General features: G+C 36.7%; 1 protein-coding gene across 11 annotated transcripts in view; it reads left to right on the top strand.

Moving 5' to 3' along the window:
* Zbbx (zinc finger B-box domain containing) overlaps positions 1-24,775 on the top strand; it is a 110,229-nt gene that overhangs the window by 3,083 nt on the left and 82,371 nt on the right. For 6 of the 11 annotated variants that reach the window (XM_021157882.1, XM_021157879.1, XM_021157881.1 and 3 more), the window contains exons 2-7: positions 5,276-5,396; positions 9,152-9,265; positions 13,307-13,397; positions 19,627-19,675; positions 21,118-21,224; positions 24,232-24,327. In XM_021157882.1, coding sequence (XP_021013541.1) covers positions 5,329-5,396; positions 9,152-9,265; positions 13,307-13,397; positions 19,627-19,675; positions 21,118-21,224; positions 24,232-24,327 — 525 coding nt within the window. In that variant the 5' untranslated portion in view covers positions 5,276-5,328. Of the gene's footprint in view, positions 1-1,002; positions 1,021-5,275; positions 5,397-9,151; positions 9,266-13,306; positions 13,398-16,962; positions 17,148-19,584; positions 19,676-21,117; positions 21,225-24,231; positions 24,328-24,775 lie in introns of those variants that run through there. The other 5 variants (XM_021157877.2, XM_021157885.1, XM_021157884.1 and 2 more) reach the window with 5 other exon arrangements.

The following is a 24,775-nucleotide window of genomic DNA, read 5'->3' as shown; positions in this document are numbered from 1 at the left end:
ACAGGGTTTCTCTTTATAGCCCTGGCTGTCCTGGAACTCACTTTGTAGACCAGGCTGGCCTCGAACTCAGAAATCCACCTGCCTCTGCCTCCCGAAGAAAGTACTTTCTAATTAACTTTATTTTCATCTAACAGTTCTTTCATGAGTCTTGAATTTCCAAGTGCTAGTAGTGTGAAGAAAGTATTTTCTAATTAAATTAATTTTCATTGAACATTTTTTCATGTGCCTTGGATTTTCATGTACTATATTACCTAATGACCTCAGAGTTTTTAACTATCCCCTAAACATTCTAATGGTTTAAAACTTTAAAAACATGTCTTAATTTAAGACAAAAAAGGTTGGTTGTAGCTCTTAAGTATTCAGATATAAAACTGTCTGAGTCATTAGAAGAATCAAGTAACTCACAAAACCCTCTCAATTAAGGGATGGTGTCTTCATCTCTGACCTGCTGGCCATATGGATCCAAGGATACCTATGAGCATAATCTAGACTTGTAAGCTTACTTAAACTATTATAAGGAATTTTTGAGTTTCTGTTGTCTTAATGACACAGTTCTTGACTGTCAAATTATTGGATTATCATATTGTTTCTCAAGGTCAAAGCATGGACAATCCTGCTGCAGACAGTTGTTTCTCAAAGTTGTCATTGTACCAGATGTACAGTAACAAGTACTTTGGGAACCCGGCACACCTCTAGCACATCATTTTCTAGCTTCATAGATCATTCAATATTCATTTCTTCCATTCTGTGGAAAGAGAGTGGTCTTTTCTAAAATGAAAACAGGCGGATAACCAATATTAAACTGCAATTGTATCTGATATCATATTGGTTGCATATGAATGGGTCAAAATGGATCTCGGGTAAGAAAGCTATAGAAACAACCCAACCAGGTAAATAAAATACATGTGGGGTGACTTACAACCATCTGTCCTTTCAGTTCTAGGATATTTGATGACTTCTGGTGAACACTGCACAGATGTGGTACATATACATATACTCAGTCATACACATATAAAATAAGTAAGTGAATAAACAGATTGTTAGAAAAAAAGAAGTTACTTGTATCCTGTAATTTTACTTTGTACCTCAAGCTTTATGCTTTGCTATTTATGATTCAGACATTGTTATAGCTTTGCTTTCCTGAAAAAGATGACTAATCCTCCGTTGGTTTTACCCAAAGAAGTAGACAGAACAGCATGACTCACTATTATAATCTTTCATTTTTATGCATACAATAAATTGGCTTATGTGCATGACTTGATAAACACTTAATTGAAAGGAAGCTTCACTAACTGCATTCAGTGAAGTGAACTGCCCTCAGAATAAGATTGTTTATTGGTTAAATCACATTATCATCAAAGCTGTAAATCCAAATCATCTCATTCTAATGGGATTTACATGCCTTTCTCACTCTTTGTATAGATAAAATCTATCCTTGTGAAGAAGTTAAACTTTCTGCATATGCACATCCATAGAAAGCTGCATCACACACAGATCCCAGCATGCAAAGGAAATTAGGACTACATAGATTATTTTGATTAACCAGAAACATTTACTCTGGGGATTATCTTGTGTTATCTTTTCGATGATAATTACAAAGTATAAGCTTTTATAAAGTTATCAAGTGGGGCTCTCTTCCTTTCTCTCTCTCCCTCTCTCCCTGCCCTTTTGTGTGTATCTGTGTGTGTGATGTATTTGTATATATTTATGTTCATTATCTTCCTCTATCACTTCCCCACAATCAAATATACCTGCATGCTTGTTGAATATGACTGACTATGCAGTTTTTAAAATTAATTAATTAATTTACATTTCAAATGCTACCCCTTTCCACTTTCCCCCTCATAGAGTTTTCTCTCATGTCCCTTAACCTTTACCTCTGAGCGGGCAGGCAGTCTCTTTATTCACCCACCCTGGGACAACTCTACAGGATTAGACACATCCTCTTCCACTAAGGCTATACATGGCAGTCTTTTGCTACATATATGTCTGGGGCCTTAGACCAACATGTATATGCTATTTGGTTGGTGGAATAGTCTCTGAGAGATTCTAGGTTCCAGGTTAGTTGATACTGTTGCTCTTCCTAGGGGGTTGCCATCTCTTTGAGAGCCTTCAGTCCTTCCCCTATCTCTTCAATAGGGATCTCAGCCCCAGTGTAATGTTTGTCGGTAATGTAATGCATCAGTCTCAAGTCAGCTGCTGGGTAGAGCCTCTCAGAGGATAGTTATCTGCAGACTGTTTGTTTGCTTTTTAATTTTTTATTGGATATTTTCTTTATTTGCATTTCAAATGTTATCTCCTTTCTGGGTTTTCCCCAGAAACCCCTTCTCCTGTCTCCCCTCCTCCTGCTTCTATGAAGGTTCTCACCTACCCATCCACCCATTCTCGCCTCCCTGCTCTGGCATTTCCCTACACTAGGGCATCAAGGGGACCAAGGGGCTTTCCTCCCATTGATGTCCAACAAGGCTATCCTTTGCTACATATGCTTCTAGGTCCATGGGTCCCTCCATGTGTACTCTTTTATTGGTGATTTAGTCCCTGAGAGCTCCTGGGATGGGGTGGTCTGGTTGGTTGACATTGTTGTCCTTCCTATGGGGTTGAAAACCCCTTCAGCTCCTTCAGTCCTTTCTGTAACTCCTCAATTGGGGACCCATGCTCAGTCCAATTGTGAGCTGTGAGCATCCTCCTCTGTATTTCTCAGGCTCTGGCAGATCCTCTCAGGAGACAGCTCTCTCAGGCTTCTGTCAACAAGCACTTCTTGGCATCTACAACAGTGTCTGGGCTTGGTGACTGTATATGGGATGGTTCCTCAGATGGGGCAGTCTCTGGATGGCCTTTTCTTCAGTCTCTGATCCACACTTTGTCTCCATATAATCCAGACAGTTTTAAGAGAAGCATTCCAAAGTCACTTTGATGGCGGCCACTCTGGTGATATTGTAAGACAATTCTGCAGAGGAAGACGCTGACAAATTGCCCTGAGTACATGGATTTCCATGTGGGCATGGAAACTTCTATGTCAGTGCTCCCCTCCTTAATTCTTTGAGCCAACTCTCCAGATTTATCTTCTGTTCTTTCAAAAAAAAAAAAAAAATCACCATTTCTTCCTTGTTGAAGGCGTAACTTTCCATGCTTAAACTAGGCACTGGATGAATTTAATGCCTAGGCTGGAGTTGACGTGTGTTTTAAGATTGGTTGTCTAATACACACACAACCTTGTTTTTGATATCCAAGACTGGTAAAACAAAAGCCAGTCAATAGAAAGCTTCAGCTTCCCTCTGCATCCCCTCCCCCACACGCTCTGGTCATTATCCAAACTGGACTTGACATTAGTCCCATTCCAGAGCTTTCTTTCTTTCACTATAATATGGAATATTTATCCAAGTGATTTTCTAATTTATAAGCCCTTATGCTTCAAAACTTAAATGCTCGTTAGCCCAAATTCTTGCCTATTTCACATCTATAAGTTTTATGTCGCTTAATATTTCTTCGTTTTATGTCTTCTGTATGTGAGTTTATATGACCTTTTTTGACTCTAAGCCATCTGAGCTGAAAAAACTAATTTCCTTAGGTCTTGATTCTCCTTACCTTTCAATACAGTGCCATGAATATATCAGTATTGGTATATATTTACTGGGGTCCTGGAACATAAGTTGTTTGGACATCTAAAACTGTGGCCACTGCAATATTTTTAAAAGAGCTTTTGACATTTATATATTTTTGAGTCCATATCTTAGCCTGGGCTGGATGTGAATGAATTGTGAAGCTGTGGGTGACCTTAAACTTCTGACTTTCTTGGTTCTGCCTCCAGAGTATGCACTTAACCTCACCTGCTTTATGTCATTCTTTGGCTCAAATCTAGAGCTTTGTGCAAGTTAGGCAAGTAGTTTTCCAATCAGATATATCCCTAGTCCTGGATAATAACAATTGTTATTGCTTTGAAACAGTAGTGGTGCATGAGAATCTGTAGTTTTGCATTACAGAATAGATATTTTCAAAACCAGGAGTATTTGACATAGTCAAAAAGCATGTTCTGAATAATTGAATTTTCTGACTAACTCAGTTAGGAAGGAAATTTTTGTATTTATTTCTCATTGGAAAATTGTTTTTGAAGTATTTTAATTTCTTTTTTTAAAGATTTATTTATTACTATATGTAAGTACACTGTAGCTGTCTTTAGACTCCAGAAGATCTCATTATGGATGGCTGTGAGCCACCATGTGGTTGGTGGGATTTGAACTCAGGACCTTTGGAAGAGCAGTCGGTGCTCTTAACCACTGAGCCACCTCTCCAGCCCCCTTAATTTCTAGTCTTAGCAAAAGAGTGCTACTAAAGTTTCACACATATATATGTGAGAATATCAGAATATTTATCTCATGAATATTCAGTTTTGCACATGAATATCAGGATGCCTTTAGGAAATTATTACACTAATTTTTGTGATATAACAATTTATACATAATAATGATATTTGGGTTGTGGGTCAAGGGTTCTTTTAATTTTTCAGTATGTTAAGCATGTATTTTATTTTTAAATAAGGCTACCTGATAAAGAGTTATGCATTGTGAAGATGGGAATACATTTAAAGAAATGCATATTTAAGTTATTGGTCATTGTGAAAACACCATATACAAGCTAATATAGTTATGACATCAATAAATGATATAATTTTAAGGGTGGTCAAATATGGCTTCTGCTCTGGACTTAATATTGTTGTGCTATACACCACATTTTAAATTACCTGAATGTAGAAAGAACCAGAATATATGCTTTATTTATCAAAAATAATGGATTCTTTATTTTTAACTCATACTTTTTGGTTTTCTTTTCTTTTTCCTTTTTACTTTTTTGAGATGCAGGGAATTTTTATGTTAACTAGGTTGATTTTGAGGTCTACTTCAGATGTCTGCCATCATGTCTGTCTTAGTCTGTTATTTACATAGATACCAATGAAATTTCAATTTTGTCAAATGTTACATTTATGTAACCTATAGTATATATAAATGCATGTAGTGTATATGTAACAAACATAAATATTTATATAGCTGCTCAACCTTTGATCATTTCTCATCCTAAATATTTTGATTGCCAACACTTTGCTGGGAGTTGGGTTCACGGGTCAGTAAACACATGCTTAGCATATTTCAGAAGCATTAGTGTCAGTCTTCAGCACTGCACAAACAAAGCTAAATAACATAGTTGTTTTCTCAACTTATGTGTGTGGTTTGGAATTTATAACTGCTTTAACTTTGGGTTGATTCTTTTTGTTATTTTTCAGAGGTTTTTCCAAAGTTACAATAATTTAAAGACAACAGTAAGAGATAAATAATCATGAATACCAAAGATTTTGTTGTCATTCCCTGGGGGAAACCTGGAAGTTCTGTGAAACTAAAATATAAGTAAGTACATACTTATTTTTAAGGTAAAATATTTGCTAAAGTTTCTATGTGTGGATAATCAAATATTTTTTTTAAACAGATGATAGGTAAAAGTTAAATTTCATAAAGTCTTACTTCTATTATTTTATCCTGTTGTGTTTTAATCTATAATAAATCCATTTTAATAACATACTGGTTTTCAAATTAAAGGTCTTTCATAGTTTTGATATTAGTACTAAAATATTTAACAATAATTGAAATGTGAAGTTATAAACAACAGATTTATTAATGAGTGAAGTGCTTTAAGAGAGATTATATTTGCTAACTTCTCTAGGGTTAAGAATTTAAAATGAAATTAGGACTAAAGGATCAATTAGTGTCAGAGATCTTTGAACATGGACACTATGTTGAAGATCACAACTCCAAGAATGAAAGGAACATTCTAAACAAACCTGGAAATTCATCAAGGCAATGCTAAGTACTTCTGGATGTCATGGACATCAATTATGAATATCCTTAATATTTTGTGACTTTCCGTGGGTATTAAAGGCACATGCTCACAATTTCCCTCAGGAACTACCTAGTGTCACTGGAAGTCTTCTCAAATACTAAGCCAGAATGTGCTGGGGAAATGCTGCCCATTTAAAATTTTGGTTTCTGCATTTCCTAGTTCAGATCAATGGTTTTTCAATTATGTGGTGTCTTCAGAGCTTTTCAAAAGTCATAGTTTCTTCACTACTAAGTCACTGGGTATAAAAAACATTGAAGAAATTGGAAAATGGCATGCAAACACATGGTGCTACCATATTTAAATGTATTGTTGTTTTGGTGATTATTTAAGCCATCAAATTTTTAGTGCCACTGTTTTGAGTTTTAGAAAAAGGAAGGGAGATGTTTATTACTTTAGTGCAGTGATGAGTCTTCTCTGTATCTCTACCTGCAAACTATTCAGTTAGCAAATGCCTATCATTCATATACCTACTCTGAGAGCAAGTGGTGACTACAAAGGGAGGTAACCATAATTGTCTTCAAGTAGCTTGCCATGGGTATAATGATGTACAATTACAAGTCCAGTATAGTGTGATATATGGTCTGACATATGAGCCCAGGGGCCTGGTGTAACATAATCTGTATAAGCACAGGAGAGCAGATACCCAAGTTCTGTAGGAGGGATAGAGTTACTTTGGTAGCTGTTAGATGAAGCTTTAGCTGAGGTGCATACATCATAAACTATTGTGTTTGTTTTTTAAGACTTAGCCAACTTGGGTCAAGCCTAAATAATAAGGGTATGCCATGGTAAAATTGATACCTACCTTCAAAATGAATAAGGCACTGCTTTTTGCCCTATGTCTCAAAGACCTGTATGTGATCCATAAACTCACTAGAGCAAGGAGGAGGAGACACACTATTATTATGGCACTGGGGCTCTCTATTCATGTTTTCTTGTTTTAAGCATCCATCCTGTGTCACCCTTATTTATGATCTTTGTATTGTCTGACACTCTGATGTTGGCTCACCCACAACATCCATGACATTTCAGACTTGTTTCTCTTTTTTGTCATTGCTGTGTTCACATGGTCTCTCCAGGGTTGGCCACGGTGTCCTGCCCTTCTAACCCACTATTTAAGGCTCTTTGTGAAAAACTCTAATTTTTGTGACACATGTAAAACCAAGTACAAACCATGCCAATTTTTCAGAAACAGTCCTTTTATTTTCAGCTTTGTCTTGTTCATCAAATATAGTTGGGACTTTGGAAATACTGTATCTTCTACAAGATTTCTGTAAGATTTGAAACATATCACCAGGGACTAATTTTGAATCTTAGCCCTGTTCTAGGAAATCACAATGGTGTAATCCCAGTTTGTCTAGTCACTAGTCTGAGATTATTTTAGATTTCATCTTTGTGCCTTTGTGTCATCTACTACCTGTCAGTCTACAAGGTCACTTGATTCTATTTTCTTATTCTTACCAGATGCTCTCATTTTTTTCCAGATTGTCTCTCCTCATATTAGCATAGTCACTACAATTTGTTTTACTGGTGATATTGTTTAGCTGTCTGTCTAGATTCTAAGCCTTTCTACTTCTAATTTGAGTTTTTATCATCCAACAGAGTGATCTTTATAAACACAACTCTGATCAAGTGCTTTGTAATCCTGATGTGATCCTCACTGTTCACAGAAAACTACACTCTTGGAATTCTTTGTGATCAGGCCAACAGCAACCCAGTAGGCCCATTTCCTGACGTCTTCCCATTTTTGCACTTAGTGAGTTGCAGAAGGAACTTTCAGCTCCTAGGCTTACATGTTGTCTTCTCTTTCCTCTATGCATACTTTTTTCCTTCCTGGAACACAATGTCCACCACCTCCATTTGACTGACCAAATTCTTTAAACCTATATATCTTAGCTCAAATTTTGTTTACTTCAAGAAATGTCTTTAGTGTGATGGCATGGTATATCCTCTGACTGTAGAACTGGGAAGTCCAGCAGTTTCTTCCCTCAGTAACAGTACAGTCACACCAAGCCTGAGTGAATTTCCTGCCACTCTGTATCCTTGCTGAATTGTGTCTTGCTTTCTGTCACTCCTCAGAGTTCTGTGTGTAGTAGTGTGAGCCACATCTTTTGGTTGTAACTAAAGTTGCTGGTTTCTCAGTCTGTAGTTAAGTCATCTCATCTGGACCCTTTGTCAGCCTTTGCCTGTCACTTTGAGATATTGCTATGGATTGTTCCCACTTGAGGATAAAAGCTTGGTGCATCTGCTCTTTAGTGAAGGCTTGTTGCCTCTGTACATCAATCTTCTTTCTTATCTCCATGATTCTGTAGTTTGGATCACACCATGAAGGAAAAGCTTTAAGTTCATAATAGATAATGAAATCTAGAAGCTTGGGTTGGACTTCTAGTTGTAGAATAGTCAGGAACTAAGACTAACAGGGAATGGATCTTCAGGTACTATGAAGAAAATATTTTAAGGTTGTGGGGATGGTTCAGTTAGTGCAAGCATGACGGTCTGAGTTCAGTCCTGAAAAGCCATATAACAAAGGCTGGGTGCAGAGTTATATGCTTATAATTCCAGTGCTAGGCAAACAGAGACAGGCAGAGCCCTGGGGTTCTCTGGCTAGCTAGTGGGTTTTACTCAGTGAGGTATAGGTCTCTGAGAGATTATGTTTCAAAAAAAAAAGGAAGAAAGAAAAAAGAGAAGAAAAGAAGAAATGAAGGAAGAAAGAAAGGAAAGAAGGAAGGGATGAAGGAAGGTTTAAAGTTGCTAGTTCAAAATAATGAGTTTCTATAGGAAGAAAATACTTGTTTTAGGCTTAGGATATAAAATTGCTCAGAGGTAAAGTGCTCACCTAGCAGATACAAAACTTCATGTTTAATCTCCATCCTTGCGTTGTGAATGAGTACATTATGTAAATGGAGAATAATAGCAGTTTTAATTACAATGTTATGATATATGTGAACAACAAATTGAGTAAAAACACTGAAACTTCCTTCTACTTGCCATAGATATTTGTGTGTATATATAAATGGCTCCTATTTAAGCCAATAGTGCTTTTAAACTTTTTGATTTGAAGAGACACATTGCTTAAAGAGAATATTAATAGCAGGCAAATACTGACTTTTAAAAATAGACTCCAAAAAGTGCATAGGCAGCGGATGAACCGTGCTATCATTTAAGCCTTACTAATAATTGCAATTTAAGAGCAGACACTTCTATAAAATTTGCTTGCTTTGAGGTTTGTTTGTTTGCTCTAAATGACTTTCAAATCTTGGATCTTTAGATGTGTGCAAGAACTGCAAATGGAGAAAATTCAGCTAGAACTGGAGAACCAAAAGATGGAAAAGAAACTACGAGAATTCCAGTCCACATGGAACAAGGGAAAGGAAGAACTTATGTGAGTGAATGCGTCAGAGAGCTTGAGAAGAATAAAGACAGCATTCCTAATATTATGCTGATTTAAACAGGATGTTAATTTAACTGGATTATAGAAAAAAAAAACTGTTCTGTATAACTTTTATTGTTCCAGTGAAAACATTTGGTGGATTGATGACCCTTAACAGTTTCTGAGGAATATGGAATATTGAATTCCTGTACTTTTAAAAAACATCTCTTTCTGTCACTTACATGTAGCAGAGTAGTATAAAAAATAGCCAGGGCTTCTGTCTCCTCTCCAGTTTCTAGCTGTTTTCTTCTCATGGTTTCCTCTTAGGTTGTAGTCCCCAGTGACTTAAGGACTGGAATGTACAGGAAATCAATGCAAACTTGACTCTTTGCTATGAAACAATTGCAACCAAGGCTGATGTTTAGGGCATTGTTGCATAGCGTAACTCTCAAGGAACAACTGTGTCCATGTACTACATCAGAGTTATTTAAACCTGTAGGTATATGTAAAATAGCTTAAGCAAACAATAGTTGAATTTGTTTTATTTTATCAATGAAATCTCCTATTATTATGCTTGCATATTTTCCTGTGCAAGTTTCACTTTCTAATAACCCTAACAAATAAAGCTAATATGTGAAAAGAAACTGACAGTTACATGATTAGAAAAAAAAAATCTTTTTTTTCTTTAATTCTAGGATCACAACCAATCCATTTCCTAGACCCATTTAATGAATAAAATTCTTTTTTCCACAAATATTTAATCTTTGTACAAGTTTTTATGGGAATACATGGGTGCGCTTGGTGTTTTCATATATGAGTTAGCATATAAGTTATTTTACTTATACAGATCCCACAAAGCATGAAACAATGCATTTCATATATTTTCTTATATTAAATGTGCAATGATCTTTGTGTGTTAAATTCAGTTCTGTTTGGTCTTCAAAGAGATAACCATACAATATCCAATAACCATCATTAACCATTGATATGTAATCAAATATATTTATTATAGTCTCAGTAATATTTAATTTTAGAGTTTGATTCTTTAAGAAATGTGTGTTACATTTTAAAATTATTTTTCGAATTTTATATTGGACATTATATTTATTTACATTTCAAATGTTTCCACTTTCCAGTTCCCTCTCAGGAACCCCCTATCCCATTCTTGTTCCCACTGCCTCTATGAAGGTGTTTGCCCACTAACATACCCAATCCTGCCTCCCTGCCTTGGCATTCCCTACACTTGGTCACCAAGCTTTCCCAGAACCAAAGGCCTCTCCTCCCATTGATGTCTGACAAGGCCATCCTCTGCTACAAATGCAACTGGAGCCATGGATCCCTCCATGTGTACTTTTTGGTTGGTGGTTTAGTCCCTGGGAACTCTGGGGGTTCTGATTGGTTGATGTTGTTGTCCCTCCTATGGGTTACAAACCCCTTCAGCTCCTTCAGTCCTTTCTCTAACTCCTTCATTAGAGACCCCATGCTCAGTCCAATGGTTGGCTATGAGCAGGCTCCAGCAGAGCCTCTCAGGAGACAGCCATATCAGGCTCCTGTTACCAAGCACTTCTTGACATCCACAATAACATCTGGGTTTGATGTCTGTATATGGGGTGGATCACCAATTGGGGCAGTCTCTGGATGGCCTTTCCTTCAGTCTCTGCTCCACATTTTGTCCCCGTATTTCCTTCTGTGAGTATTTTGTTCCCTCTTCTAAGAAGGACTGAAGCATCCACACTTTGGTCATTCTTCGTCTTGAGCTTCACATGGTCTGTCAATTGTATCTTGGGTATTCTGAGCTTTTAGGCTAATACCTACTTATCAAGTGGGTTCTTTGGTGACTGAGTTACCTCACTCATGATGATATTTTCTAATTCCGTCTATTGGCCCAATAATTTCATGAAGTTATTGTTTTTCATAGATGAGTAATACTCCATTGTGTAAATGTACCACATTTTCTGTATCCATTCCTCTGTTGAGGGACATCTGGGTTCTTTCCAGCTTCTGGCTATTATAAATAAGGCTGCTATAAACATAGTGGAGCATGTGTGCTTATTATTTCTTGAAGCATCTTTTGGGCATATGCCCAGGAGTGGTATAGCTGGGTCCTTAGGTATTACTATGTCCAATTTTCTTAGAAAGCACCTGACTGATTTCCAAAGTTGTTGTACCAGCTTGCAATCCCACCAAAAATGGAGAAGTGTTTCTTTTTCTCCACATCCTTGCCAGCATCTGCTGTTTTTAATCTTAGCCATTCTAATTGGTGTGAGGTAGAATTTCAGGATTGTTTTGATTTGCATTTCCCTGATGAATAAAGATGTTAAACTTTTTTTAGGTGCTTCTCAGCCGTTTAGTACTCCTCAGTTGAGAATTCTTTGTCCAAGTCTGTATCCCATTTTTTAATAGGGTTATTTGGTTCTCTGGAGTCTAATTTCTTGACTTCATTGAATATATTGCATGACATTTATGTAATATTCCTTAGTAAGTGGAGCTTGATTTAATCAAGACATTTCAGATGACTTTTGTTTTAATAATAATGATCAGTAACCATTTCTTTCCAGTTCAGTTATGATATTTTTCTTTTACTTTACTTTTTTCTGTAAATGTTGCTTATATGTATGTATGTATGAGCAGATACAAAAGTGTGTGTGTGTGTGTGTGTGTGAGAGAGAGAGACAGAGAGAGAGAGAGAGAGAGAGAGAGAGAGAGAGAGAGAGAGAGTGAGTGTGTCTGTGTGTTCAATCATGTGGAAAAGTCCTGGGCATCAGTTCTCAGAGGTGGATCGATTGTTCTTTTTGAGGCAGGATCTTTCACTGGCCTTGACTTCACCAAGCATCCAGAGAACGCGAGAGGTGCATATGTCGTCTCCAACTCCCTACCATTGGAACTACAACTGTGTACCACCATGCCTGACTTTTTTCTTTTTCTTTTCTTTTTCATGTCTGGTCTCTCTGTCCCTCTGTCTATTCCTTCCTTCCTTCCTTCCTTCCTTCCTTCCTTCCTTCCTTCCTTCCTTCCTTCCTTCCTTCCTTCCTCCCTCCCTCCCTCCCTCCCCTCCCTCCTTCCCTCCCTCTCTCTCTTCCTTCCTCCCTTTTTCTCTTTCTCCCCACCTCAATAATTATGTGGATCACACTCAAACCTTTATGAAATTAACAGCGTGACTGATTGCTGACCTACCTACCTTAAGATTTCTAATTTGGCTTTCATATGGATGGCCATTTTCATGTGAATATTGAAGTCTCTTGAGTCAGCATCCCAGATTGTATTTTCTTTAGCTGTGGATCCTCAACTGGATGGGCTTTTAAAACATTCTTTAACTTGAATAAAATTTCAGAATAGTAACATTCTCTCCTAAGGTCTTAGAGACAGTCTCAAAGACAAAGTGAAGACTTGCCACAAATTGACCAGGAAAAGTGAGGTCCACGGTTCCAATTTGGGGTTTACTATTCATTATCTGTATGATATTGGGCAGGTTGTCCAGTGAAATTTGATTCTTTTATTTTGTATCCAAAACAATGATGTGTGTGTGTGTGTGTGTGTGTGTGTGTGTGTATGTATGGATGTGTGTACAAATCCCAGTTTTAAACCTGTAAAATTACAACTTTCCTTCTTTGTAATCTGTGTTATTTTCTATGTGGGAACTTGTTAGATGCTTTTCAAGATCCATCATCTGGCATATCTGCTGTATATTTGAGTATAGCAATTTGGCCCCCCCCCCTTTTTATTTGTGTATACCTTAGTTTTAAAAATTGCACAATAGGATGATGTGCAAATTTTTTCTATAAATTGATAAAAGTCAATCATTGTAAATGCCAGGCAATGGAATTCCTCACCTGTATTTGCACATTTTGCTATGAATCATCACTCTACATGTCACAGATATATAAGAAGAGTGTATAAAGTGGTACTCTGGAGATAGAGTGTGGTTAATATCTCAGAGTGTGGTTAATATCTTATTTCCAGGTTGCAGAGGTTTACCATGCTAACACTTGAATTTACATTTCCTAAAAGGGGGGATGTTGTCCATAATTACATTTTGCTTTCTGTCTGTTGAAGGGCAAGTGGATATCACTGGAAATCTGGAAATGTGAGCAAATTGCGTAACCTGTCAAGGATAACGTCACAAAGTAAAGGGAATCCCACCAAGGTAAGAAAGATGGCATTTGCCAAACAGAAGGGCATGGAATATGTTTTCAGGCTTTGCGTAGTCTCCCATGCTCAGGGATCCACTCCTCTTGCTTTAGTAACCTCATTTTAGGCTCCCTGTCCTTGGCTTACTATGAGGCATTAATTATTCAGATATCCTTTGTCTTTCATACAGAAAAAATTTATATACATAAAATATTTCAGAAGGTTTTTAAAAATTACCTTGAGGAGAAATTTTGTGTTCTGCCTTTCTCTAAATTTCAGATACAATGTTTCATTCATTTGTAGGTTTAAGGATATAAAATACAATGGCATTGTTCTATATTATCGTGAATAGTAATATTACATGATATAACAGATTGTAGGCTTCAGTCCTGACTTCGTGTTATTTCTTATTTCCTTAATGTTGCTGTATTCCTCTTGAATAATAATAATTTATACACTCTTGGTCTCATGAATAAAGATGTTTAAGGAACTATTTGCATGGCACTTCCTAAGCTATAGGTTTACTTTATCTCTGTTGTGTATTGTAAAATGTTCCATTTATGATTGCAGGCAGAGAGGTGTCTTTATATAAGGAAAACTTTTTCTCTGGGCTTCTTTGGTACAGGATTCGTGACTTCGTGAATTTTAACTTGCACAGCATTTTATTTTTATATACCTATCATTAAACTTTCATTGGGTCATTTGGCACCTACAAATATCTTACTCGGCACTTCTGTACTTTTTGGCTTCTGAAAAAGCATTTCATTATACAATGCCATCCCTTTTGTGAGGGAGGTTTCTTTCATTTTGGGGTTAAAAATTTATAAGCCACTTTTAACTGGTCATTATCTTCCCACAGTACTGTCCTGTGTTGCATTTCAGATATTTTACTGTAAATATGTTTTTAAAATGTGCTGTGAGCAGTTATAGTAGCTCATACTTGTCTTCCCATCACTCAAGAATTTGAAGCAGGGGGGTCTGGCTTGAGCTTGAGGCCAGCCTTGGTTATGGTCTGAGATCCTGATTCAAAAAGAAAAGAACAAAGCATAACAAAACAAAACTGAACAGAACAGAAAAACTCCTACTTTTGATTTCCAAACTTATCTTCATGGACCTGTGTGCAATGGCCTTTGAAAAGCGCTGTTTTGAACTTTGAGTTGTTGACGCCTTGTTTTTAAGGAAGTCCTCATCTACCATAGAAAAATCAAGGTATATCAAATATTTTTAGTAAGAATCAATATAAAACATTTGTAATAAATATTTTTGTATATGAATAATGTATACATGCAAAATAATACTTTGGCTAATGAATTTATATAAGGAAATATTTTAAGAATAAATAAAAATCTTTGTTTCCACAAACATCCTAATTATGAAAGAGGGCAAAAGTGGGAAGTGTGGGAGGTAGCTATCATAGAATTAGAGACTGTGAAGGATGTAGAAGTTTCTGATCCTAGTCTCAGGTACCTTGATGCATTTCAATTGATGAATAGGGTTCTCTTGCCCTGCAGAACTTGACCAGTAGGACTGAAATGATAGAAGAATGGTTTACAATGTTTTTTCTAGGCTATACACAATTTTGACCATGAAATGCAGCAGAAATGAATAGACTTTGAACATGGACTTACTATGTATATACTTCTATTTATTTATGTTCATAACAATTTACAGCACATATATTATAATATTAACTGTGGGATAAATAGAAGTAGAAATAGGTCTTTCTCTTCTACTTCCCAGTCACTTTGTGAGATGTCGGTATTATATGTGCCTGCTGCTCTAGAGATCAGTGGGCCCAGAGGCATAGAGGGTTACAGAGGCCCAGAGGTAATAGAAGGTTATAAAAAGACCATAGATCTCATATGAAAGAAATCTGAATTGAAATGGAGATGAGAGAAATGTAAAGAAAAATATTGCATCAAAATACAGTGAAAAAAGAATTAAGTAGAACATACAGGAGATTTACAGGACGTTTAGCGTAAGAATAAGCCTGAATGAAGAAGGAAAGAAAGTCTGTGGTATAAATTTAGGATTTTGTGTGCACTCACCTGTGATAGGTAAAGCTGAGTAAATGTATCCCTACAAATTTATATAAGCGAGAGAGTTATGAAGACTTAAACCCAAGTCTGTGTGTAGTGTATGGTAACCCTCAAATTTAATATTTATTCAGTATATTAATCTGGCTGTGGACTTCTCTTTGTTGAATTTTTACTGCAGCAGGCACCTCTATCTCTCACAAGATTCAGTCTATAATTGCGGCTTCACAGATGAAGTAATTTCCCATCAGAGAAGTAAACTGATTTGCTCAATGTCAAGCATCAGGTTGTTAGTCTTATTCTAAAATAATCTCCCAGTTTTCATCCAGTGAAGAGAGACTGGATATAAAAAAAGGGCAGGAATGGAGTCAAAGTCTTAGGATGTCATAAAAGCTTAAAGGGAGGGAGAGTTAGAACACATGGACACGCTAATGACATCCAAAGGGCTGTGTTATAAAGAATCTCCAGTTCAGAGCCTGAGTTCTCAATGAGGCAATTTTGTTTCCCTGGAGAACTTTGGCAATGTCTGAAGGTTTTTTGTTTGTTTGTTTGTTTTTGGTTTTTTTTTTTTTTTTTTTTTTTTTTTTTTTTTTTTTGTTTTCCACTTTGATCATGAAGAGAGGTTTTCTGCTTGGTTCTGATGAAGATGTATAATAGGACTGGGAACAAAGCTGCTTCTGAACTTGCTACAGTGCACTGCAGAGCCCCTTGGTGTCAACTGTGCTGATGGGGAGAAGCTCTGAATTGGCTTTATAAGTTAAAATTCTCACTCATTTAGTCATTGTTGCACTCTTACACAACTCAACCCCTTTGAATTTCTGCTATGGGTTCATAAGACATTTGTAACATTTAGAGTTCTAAGCAAGGTAAGTGATGCTATATACGAACCCACTTTGAATTGTTACAATGAGTATTTTTGGAAAAGGAGAATATTAAAAGGCTGGGGTTTAATTAGTTAGCCATTATCAGATCAATGCAACAATATATTCCAAGCAGTGAAGACAAGAGCAAGAACACAGGAAGGTTCAATAGACTCAAGGACAGAGTTAAGCTCTTTAGACCAAGTTGGTGGAGTGTCATCAGTTTATTGGCTGAGGAGTGGGATTGTGAGCAGGTCAGAAATTGAAGATGCAGATGACAGAATATGCCAGTGGTTGGGGCTGAGGTGTTTGAGAAGGTGGTTCATTAAAGACACCTTCACTGGGGAGGAGAGAATGCATTCCCCCTGGCAAGCAAAACAGAAGAAAATATAACACAGGTGGAAGTAAACACAAATACTATAGCTTGGAACTGACAGGTGATACAGGCTTTCAACATCCTCACAGAGCAAAGGTGACAGCACTTGCTGTCAAGGGTGAAGCACAGGAAACAGGATGACAGAATTCTTGAGAGTGGAGGTTTGGAGTAGCAGCTGTGGGCATCATGACTGGGGTTGAGCAGCAAAGAATTGAACAGATGACTGAGAAGGCCTATGTACCCTTGGGGGGGTCATTCAGCATGGGTTTCCAGGAAACCCCCTAGCATTATTTCATCATAATAATAGGCAGAAAGGGAGAGCTGAGAGTCAAAGAAACAATGATCATGCTTGACACTGAGAACATCTGTGTTTGGGATTTTGAAGGCATGGACATTTAGAATGATGTCTAGCTGCAAGATTTGATTACAATGGTGGGGCAGCTAGAGGAACTTAGGGGCTGGAGTATTAGAGGATTTTCAGTGCTGGATGTCAGGTAAGGGGGAATGAAGTACTTAGAGTTATTAATGATAAATGGATAGAGAGAAATACTGAGTAGATTTCTGATATTTAGTGGAGGAGGAACCTCTTGTACACTGACAACATAGAGAGAGAGAGCAGAGATCTTCGGTGGATGTGAATTGCTGAATGATGACAGTGTAACTAACTGTACCCTGAGTAAAGAATGCAGATCCTCCTCACCCCACTGCACTGCAGAGTGAAAGGGAGGAAATCAGGAACTAGTTGGTCTGGGAAAGTGGCTGATGGGAGAGTGCCTACTTAGCATGCAGGTAGCTCAGAGCTTAATTCCCAGCATCTCATAAATAGCCTGATGTCACTCATCCCATGTGAAATGGAGCATGTAGATCAGAAGGTCAGGGCAATCCTCAGCTACATAGTGAATTGGAGATCAGCCTGCCAAAAACAAAAGCAAGAACGAAACCCTCAACAAGGAACGAGTTTCTGTCGATTTATTTCATGAGAAGCTGTGACCATCAAAGTGACCTTCACTTAATGTGAACTTCATGGTGAAACATTTTTAGGAGAGATATCAAGTACAAATAATTAAGTGGATGTTCACATAGGGTTGTATGGAATAGTAAGGGGGTTGCATATACAGATAGTAAGCAGAGATGGCAAGTTTTCAGGAGGTGGGTTGAGCACAAATATCACTGAAAAAGTGTCCCCCGAGGGCACTTTGGATACATAAAAGCACTGGTGCCAGGTTGCAGGTATTTGTGATGCCTGCAGACAAAAGACTATAGCTTAGTCTAACCCAATTGCTTAGTTGTTATGGATGGCAGAGCCAGTTAAACTGCGCTGGCTTTGGGAAGCTCTTGTTCAATGCCTTCTGGCACAGCAATAAGTCCATTAAATTCCAGTTTCAGATATTCAGAAGCATGTAAACATGCATGTGAGCATCCGTATCCATCTAGTAATGCTACTTTATCACTCAATTATTTTTCAAGCATAAAAATCAGATTTAATGACAAAATTCAATTAGACTGAAACTAGGAGCTTGTCGCTTATTCACTCGAATATTTTTTATGTAATTAGGATAATTTGAAGTAAATATGAATACATTTATAAAACAGACAAATATTATTCATAGTAATAAAATAAATTATAAAATTTCCCTAATAATTACTTTATTTCCTGACATAACTACTCTTCGTAAGGAGCTCATAGCCCGGCTGATCTCATTGCAATTCAGTTGTAGCATTAAGGTAATCATACTGGATAATTCGGTTATAAAAATTGAGGTTAAATTTATCTGTAACTTGTATAACTGCCAACTTAAAAACAAAAACTGTGATTCATATAGAAGTTGATGATTTCAATTCTATTTTCTTTTCTGCTGTGTTTGGTAGAGAAAACATCTGAGCAGCTACTTCAAAGAATATGAACAATAAGTGCCTCATTGAAGCAAAACCACAGAGAATAATTAGGCCTAAATTTTCAAAGATGACTGCAGTTGGTGCAGCCATAGATATAGAGGCAGCCATTGTTCTCATATCTTCATGTACAAATTGGGCAATTGAGCATGCAAATTGCAAATTGAAAGCTGGGCATGAATCGGCAGTGTCTATGTAAATGCACACCGGCCTCTGTTCACTTGTGCACTTTAAATGCTGGTTTTAATAAGACCCAGGCGAGAGTGCTCACTTATCCGGTTTCTTCTGCTGCCTACTATGTTAAAATCCAAAGGTTTTAAGGGATTGTTTATATTTAAATACCCAGTATCGGCATTTACTTTCTTGAGTATATTTAACCAATCACATAGATAATTCGGGGATCATAAATAATATGAATGACAGGTAAGGCCACAATGCTTAAATGTGGTTCTCTAAACTGTACAAGTTGGCTTCTGCAATTATGTGAAACAAATGATTCAGTTGGAATTGATTCAGTCTGTACAAATACCAGACTCTTGAGTTTCAGGAGGAGGAAGGGAGCTCAAAACCTTTATAATATGAACGCTAATATTTTCTTAAAACCAATTCATGCTGACATACAATATTTTTTGTTATACTCAAACTATATAATTGCATTAAAGTGGGCTTCTGAAACTTTATATAATAAGGAAAATATTCCTGGCATATTTTGAAAATTTTTATTTAAAATCTGTGCATGGTGGCTCATGATTTTAATATCAGTTTATTTGGAAGGATCCTGAGTGAGAGGTTAACCTGGGCTACCCAGTGAGACCTTGTATCCAAAACAACAAAACCAAAAGTGATTTATATGTATTCTTTTTTAATGAAAATGTAAGTTACTGTATACTTTTAATTATCTTTTTAATTTTATATTATTTCAACTAATACATTTATATATATATATATATATATATATATATATATATATATGTAAGATGCACTCAAATGGTATAGATATCTAACATTCTGTTAACAAATGCACTTTCTTTTTATAAGAGAGTGTGTCGCTGAAAAATAACATCTGTATCCTTAATGCAGCTCTCGGCTGGAAAAGTGAAATTGAAGTTACTTAAGGAAGAGATTCAAGGTGAGCCCATTTCTGTATTATATGATAAAGTTAAGGTTCTTCACATAGCATATGTATTCATATAGAGTCTTCACATAGACTTGCTATAAACTGCAATAATTCATGCAGAATAAAGTTCCTCAGTTACCAGATGATGATATTTTAGTTTTCAAAATAAGGTTTTTTTTCAATATTTTACAGCAAAAGGTCATTTAGAATATCATTAAAACTAATAATTCTCTCCAAAAGCAAAAACTCTTCTTTATAAATTTCAATATAATCTTTAAACCAAGGAGCAATTTTAGCAGTATAAAATAAAAATTATGATGTCTTAGAATTTACAGTGATCTCAAAGCAAACACAATACTCTTCTCGAAGTTAAACATATTTATACATGAATATTAGCATAATTTGGTGGAATAAATTCTGGAACCCTATATGATTCAATATTTATACAAACATATTGAGTTGATCTCCATTGTCAAGTTGATGCAATTTAGGCTTACATGGAAATTTACTCACCAAGGCTGGGCATATCTGTGATAGATTATCTAGATTGAGCTAATTGACTCGGGAAGACGCACACCAAATACGGATGGCTCCATTCTATAGTCTGGGATCACAGACTGAAAAAGTGGACAAAGGCAGCAGCAACAGCTTGTTCTCTCTACTTCCTTACTCTGAACAGATCATGAGACGTTATTTTTCACCCTTCCAGCATGACTTCCCTCCTGCAACTGTATCACCTAGAACAGAAAACCCAAACCAAAATGCTCCATTACTTAAACTACTTTAGGCAGGTGTGTTTAGTTGCAGAAACAAGGCAAGTAACTGAATATTACAAATGTATGCCATGGTCTGTTTAGAAGTTTTCTAAATGGACTTCACTTGTGTTTAGGAAAAGGAGAATTCATAAGAAATCTATCAAGAGTAATATTCTCTAGCTGCATATGTAGCAGAAGATGGCCTAGTCGGCCATCACTGGGAAGAGAGGCCCCTTGGTATGGCAAACTATATGCCCCAGTACAGGGGGAATGCCAGGGCCAAGAAGAGGGAGGGGGTGGCTTGGGGAGCAGGGCGGAGGGAGGGTATAGGGGACTTTCAGGATAGCATTTGAAATGTATATAAAGAAAATATCAAATAAAAAATAAATTAAAAACAATCTTAAAAAACGAAAGAAAACCGAGTAATATTCTCAGTACTGTGTAGTGATGCATGTTCGAGTCAATGAGGTCAACGCAAAGTTAACAGAACTTGGATGCATTTGGCCCTTACTCATGACAGCCAGCAGGGGTTTTTACAGGTTCTACAATGAGCAAACACACTAGACTTGCCTGTATCTGGTTCTTACGCTGCTACTGCTAGAGTGCTGTGTGAGAATTTGGAGACGCTCATAGTTTCGTTACCCTGCTAATCAAGAAAGCAAACACCATACTGATGATCCTGACATCTTTACCTTCTAGTTCCAGCAAAACAACTTAGTTACAAAATGGCACATTCTACTGGCAGTGAAAACCCTAAGACTAAACGGAAAGTTTGTGGACAGTGCGAGAACAAAGCTGCTCTCCTTGTAAGTACACAACAGTGCAAGAGGACTAGAACTCTCACAGCTCCTTAGGCAACCCTCTCCCTCCTGACCCCCCGCTAGCACAGCCCCATGCTGCTCCTTTTCATTATTGTTTCTCCATGGGATAGCAGGTAAGTTTAACAAATCCATATAGTCACTAAACATCATCCTCTCTCTCTCTCTTAATAGCACCATTTAAAATCATATCTGCCTTCTTTTTCTTCCTATATTTAAATTTTTAAAAACTTTGTTTACTTCCCAAACGCTGGCCCCCTCTCGGTGTCCCCTCACTGAGTGCGTCCCCCCACGCCCCCATCCCCTTCTTCTCTGACCCCTCAGGTATTCCCACATCCTGGAGCATCTCTGCAGGATTAGATATATCTTCTCCAATTGAGGCTGGACAAGGTAATACTGTTAGGAAATGGATACCGCAGTCAGGCTACAGATTTAAAGGGGAGAATCCATTCCAGCTGTTGGGGAACCACATGGAGACTGAGCTGCACATGTGCCAGGAGACAGGAGCCTAGCCTCACTGTCCTCTGAGAGTTTCTACCCAGAAGCTGACTGAAACAGATCCAGATACAAACAGTCAAATATTGCATAGAGGTCAGGGACCCTTATGGAAGATTTGGGGGAAGGATTGATGACGGCATTGTAACACCACAGGAAGACCAACAGAGTCTGGACCCCTGGGAGCTCTCAGAGACTGCGCCACCAACACAGTAACATACACAAGCTGGATCCTCTTTCTTTTCATTCATGCTTAGCAACACCCATATGTAACAATATCTCTAAAGTAAACACAATGTCCTGCCATAATTTTATAAGGTTGGGCACCTTGGTCACCACTCTCCATATGTTTCTTTTAAGAAGTTTCTTATCCTACCTGTTTTACCTTGATAAGATTAAGTGGTTTTCAATTTGGAATTTTGCATGTCACCTCCCCTATAAAGTATATGACCATAGTAATTTACTGAGTCTTTTTGTAGATGATCTCCCACCTGTGGCTTATGCCACAAAGACATGGCTGATTATAATTTAATAAAATGTTTACTATTGCTTCTAACACATACAAAGGAGACGATAACTAAAATGATATTGTTGTTAGCTAATCACCTTTATAATTTATGCATTTACAAATATTGGCAAAAATCTAACACTTCTAAATGTATAATTTAAAATGACATATCAGTGGCTTTACGCTATTTCTTTATGCTAAAATTAGAAAGTCAAGTAACATATTAATTGGCATATGTACTTGATTTAATTAGATTGAAATGAGTTCTGAAAACTAATACAGCGAACTTGGAATTTGCCAAATCAACCGGATAGTTCTTCAAACTGCACCCTGGTGTTTGAGGAAGCTATGCAGCAGAATGGAATCCTTATCTGTGGGTTCGTAAGGTTCTGCCAGTTGCATAAACTGCCTAAAAAGATTTTCCACTTGGCAGTCATTTTAACCCATTTAAATCTAAATATGCTTGTATAACAAAATATGTGAGCTAACTTGGCAATTCTAGCTTTGATCTCTCAGTCTACAAATATCTGTTGGGCTGCTTTCTTCAAGCATCTGTTAATAAATACTTGGCTTAGAGTTATATGCTGCACCCGATTTTAAGTTTTCTGCAGCATACTATGTGGTAGCAAACGGCCGAAGGTTTATGAGAAATTTGGGGAAATATTAGGAGGTATTTTCAAGAAGATTATGCAGAATACATTTTGAAATAGTCATTACTATAATAAATAATGCTACCACGCAGTTACATCTTTAACACTTCAAAATTGCACAATTAAGGACTTTTTGTTATGACTCCTTAGAATTTAGGGGGTGTCTCTTTTTTTCTTGTTAAATAAAAAATTCCAGCTTTATGTTCTTTGAAAATGTATTTAATTAATAATAGAGCATACAGTCATCTAAAATATCAGTTTTATTTTCTTAAGGAATATTTTAGTTTTTCAAGCATGGATTCCTTTGTTATATCGCACTCGATCTGCTTGAACATACAATCTAATGGTGAAGCTACAATAGTATCCATGCCGTACGATGTAAAGCTCCAGACCGGAACCATGATAAACCCTGCTGTTCACTCAAACACTTACCATTGTCAACAATATCAATCATTTCTTGACATAGACCTTCTGACACACTCACTGTTCTTCCGTTTACTTTCTCTCTTGTGTTTTCAGTTATGGTTCTCAGCCTGGGCCAAACTGAAACTAAGGAAGTCTCTTAGTTATTTACCCTACAGTTCACTGTGCTGTGAAGGTGTTGAAACAAGAGTATAGTTCCATAATAGCACCTTCAATCATAGTAAAAGTTTTGTTTCTCCCTCTCTCTACCTGAAGGGATTCCTATCAGCATCATGGGTATAGGTATACTACATGCCCAAACTTTGCTCAGTTCAAACATTACGTTTTCATACTACCAGGAAACTCGATGATGACTGTCTTAGTGGCCATGGCTTGCGACCATTTTACTCATCACAAACAATACATCTTTTTTTCTTTTTTTATTTACTTGGTGGACAAATCTGACAACATTTTGGAAACTATAATTTAAGGAAATACAAGGAATGTGCAAGAAAGGGGTACATTCATGGAAGTATGTTGAAAAATTTAAAAGGGACATTATATACTGTTTTTAGCTAGTGTCAAGATATATAAAAATAAAACATATCACAAAGAGAGAGTTTTTAACTAGTAATGTTGTTTTATTTCCACCAGCTCAAGGATTGTCTTGGTGCTATTAATTGTCTTATGGTCATTGTGAAATGGTTCATGTTTACATGCATATAACATGTGTAACCCAACCCATCACTGCTTATATATATATACTTGATCTGAGAGTAGTTGTTCCATGTTAACATTAGTATTTCAGTGCTTTTTTCATTCCAGTGACATTTGTAGTTTGGGGGATAAATATGAAGACAAGAACACCATTGTGCAAATCTTTTCTGAAAGTCGCTTTGTCATTGTGCAGTATCATATGTACACATGTATGTCTTTGAAGGTATGCCTGGAATGTGGCGAAGACTATTGTTCAGGCTGCTTTGCTAAAATGCACCAGAAGGGGGCACTGAAGTTCCACAGAACAACTCTTTTACAGGTAGGCTTCTTTAGTGTCTATTCCAAATATGTTATCACATAACATAGCATGCATTTAAACATATCTTAATAATTAGAATTCAGAAAAAACACATTAATTTCTAAAATCCTGTTATATATATTCATCCTTAGCATGTATCTTAAAATTATTTCACTGAGTTCTAATCTGGATTCTATTTGGTATTTAAAGTCTTTTAATATATACTCCCTCAAATACTTAGTTTGATTACAATATTAAAGATTAGACAATGTTTTCATCTATCACAGTATTATGTTAGGAACTGATTTATTTTAAGTACTATTTCTAGCTAGCTTATGAATAGAAATTTATTTCCTTTAATGCTACGTAAACATTTGTACATCTTCTTGCACTGTTATGTAGATAAGCTCATCTCTCTAGGGCATCCTTTTCTCTCCATAGTAAATAAAATTTTTTATTTGTTGTTTTA

The sequence above is a fragment of the Mus caroli genome, chromosome 3 (assembly GCF_900094665.2).
Source record: "Mus caroli chromosome 3, CAROLI_EIJ_v1.1, whole genome shotgun sequence".
NCBI lineage: Eukaryota > Metazoa > Chordata > Mammalia > Rodentia > Muridae > Mus > Mus caroli.
Note: the sequence above shows the minus strand (reverse complement) of the source record. Positions and strands in the feature narration are given on the sequence as shown.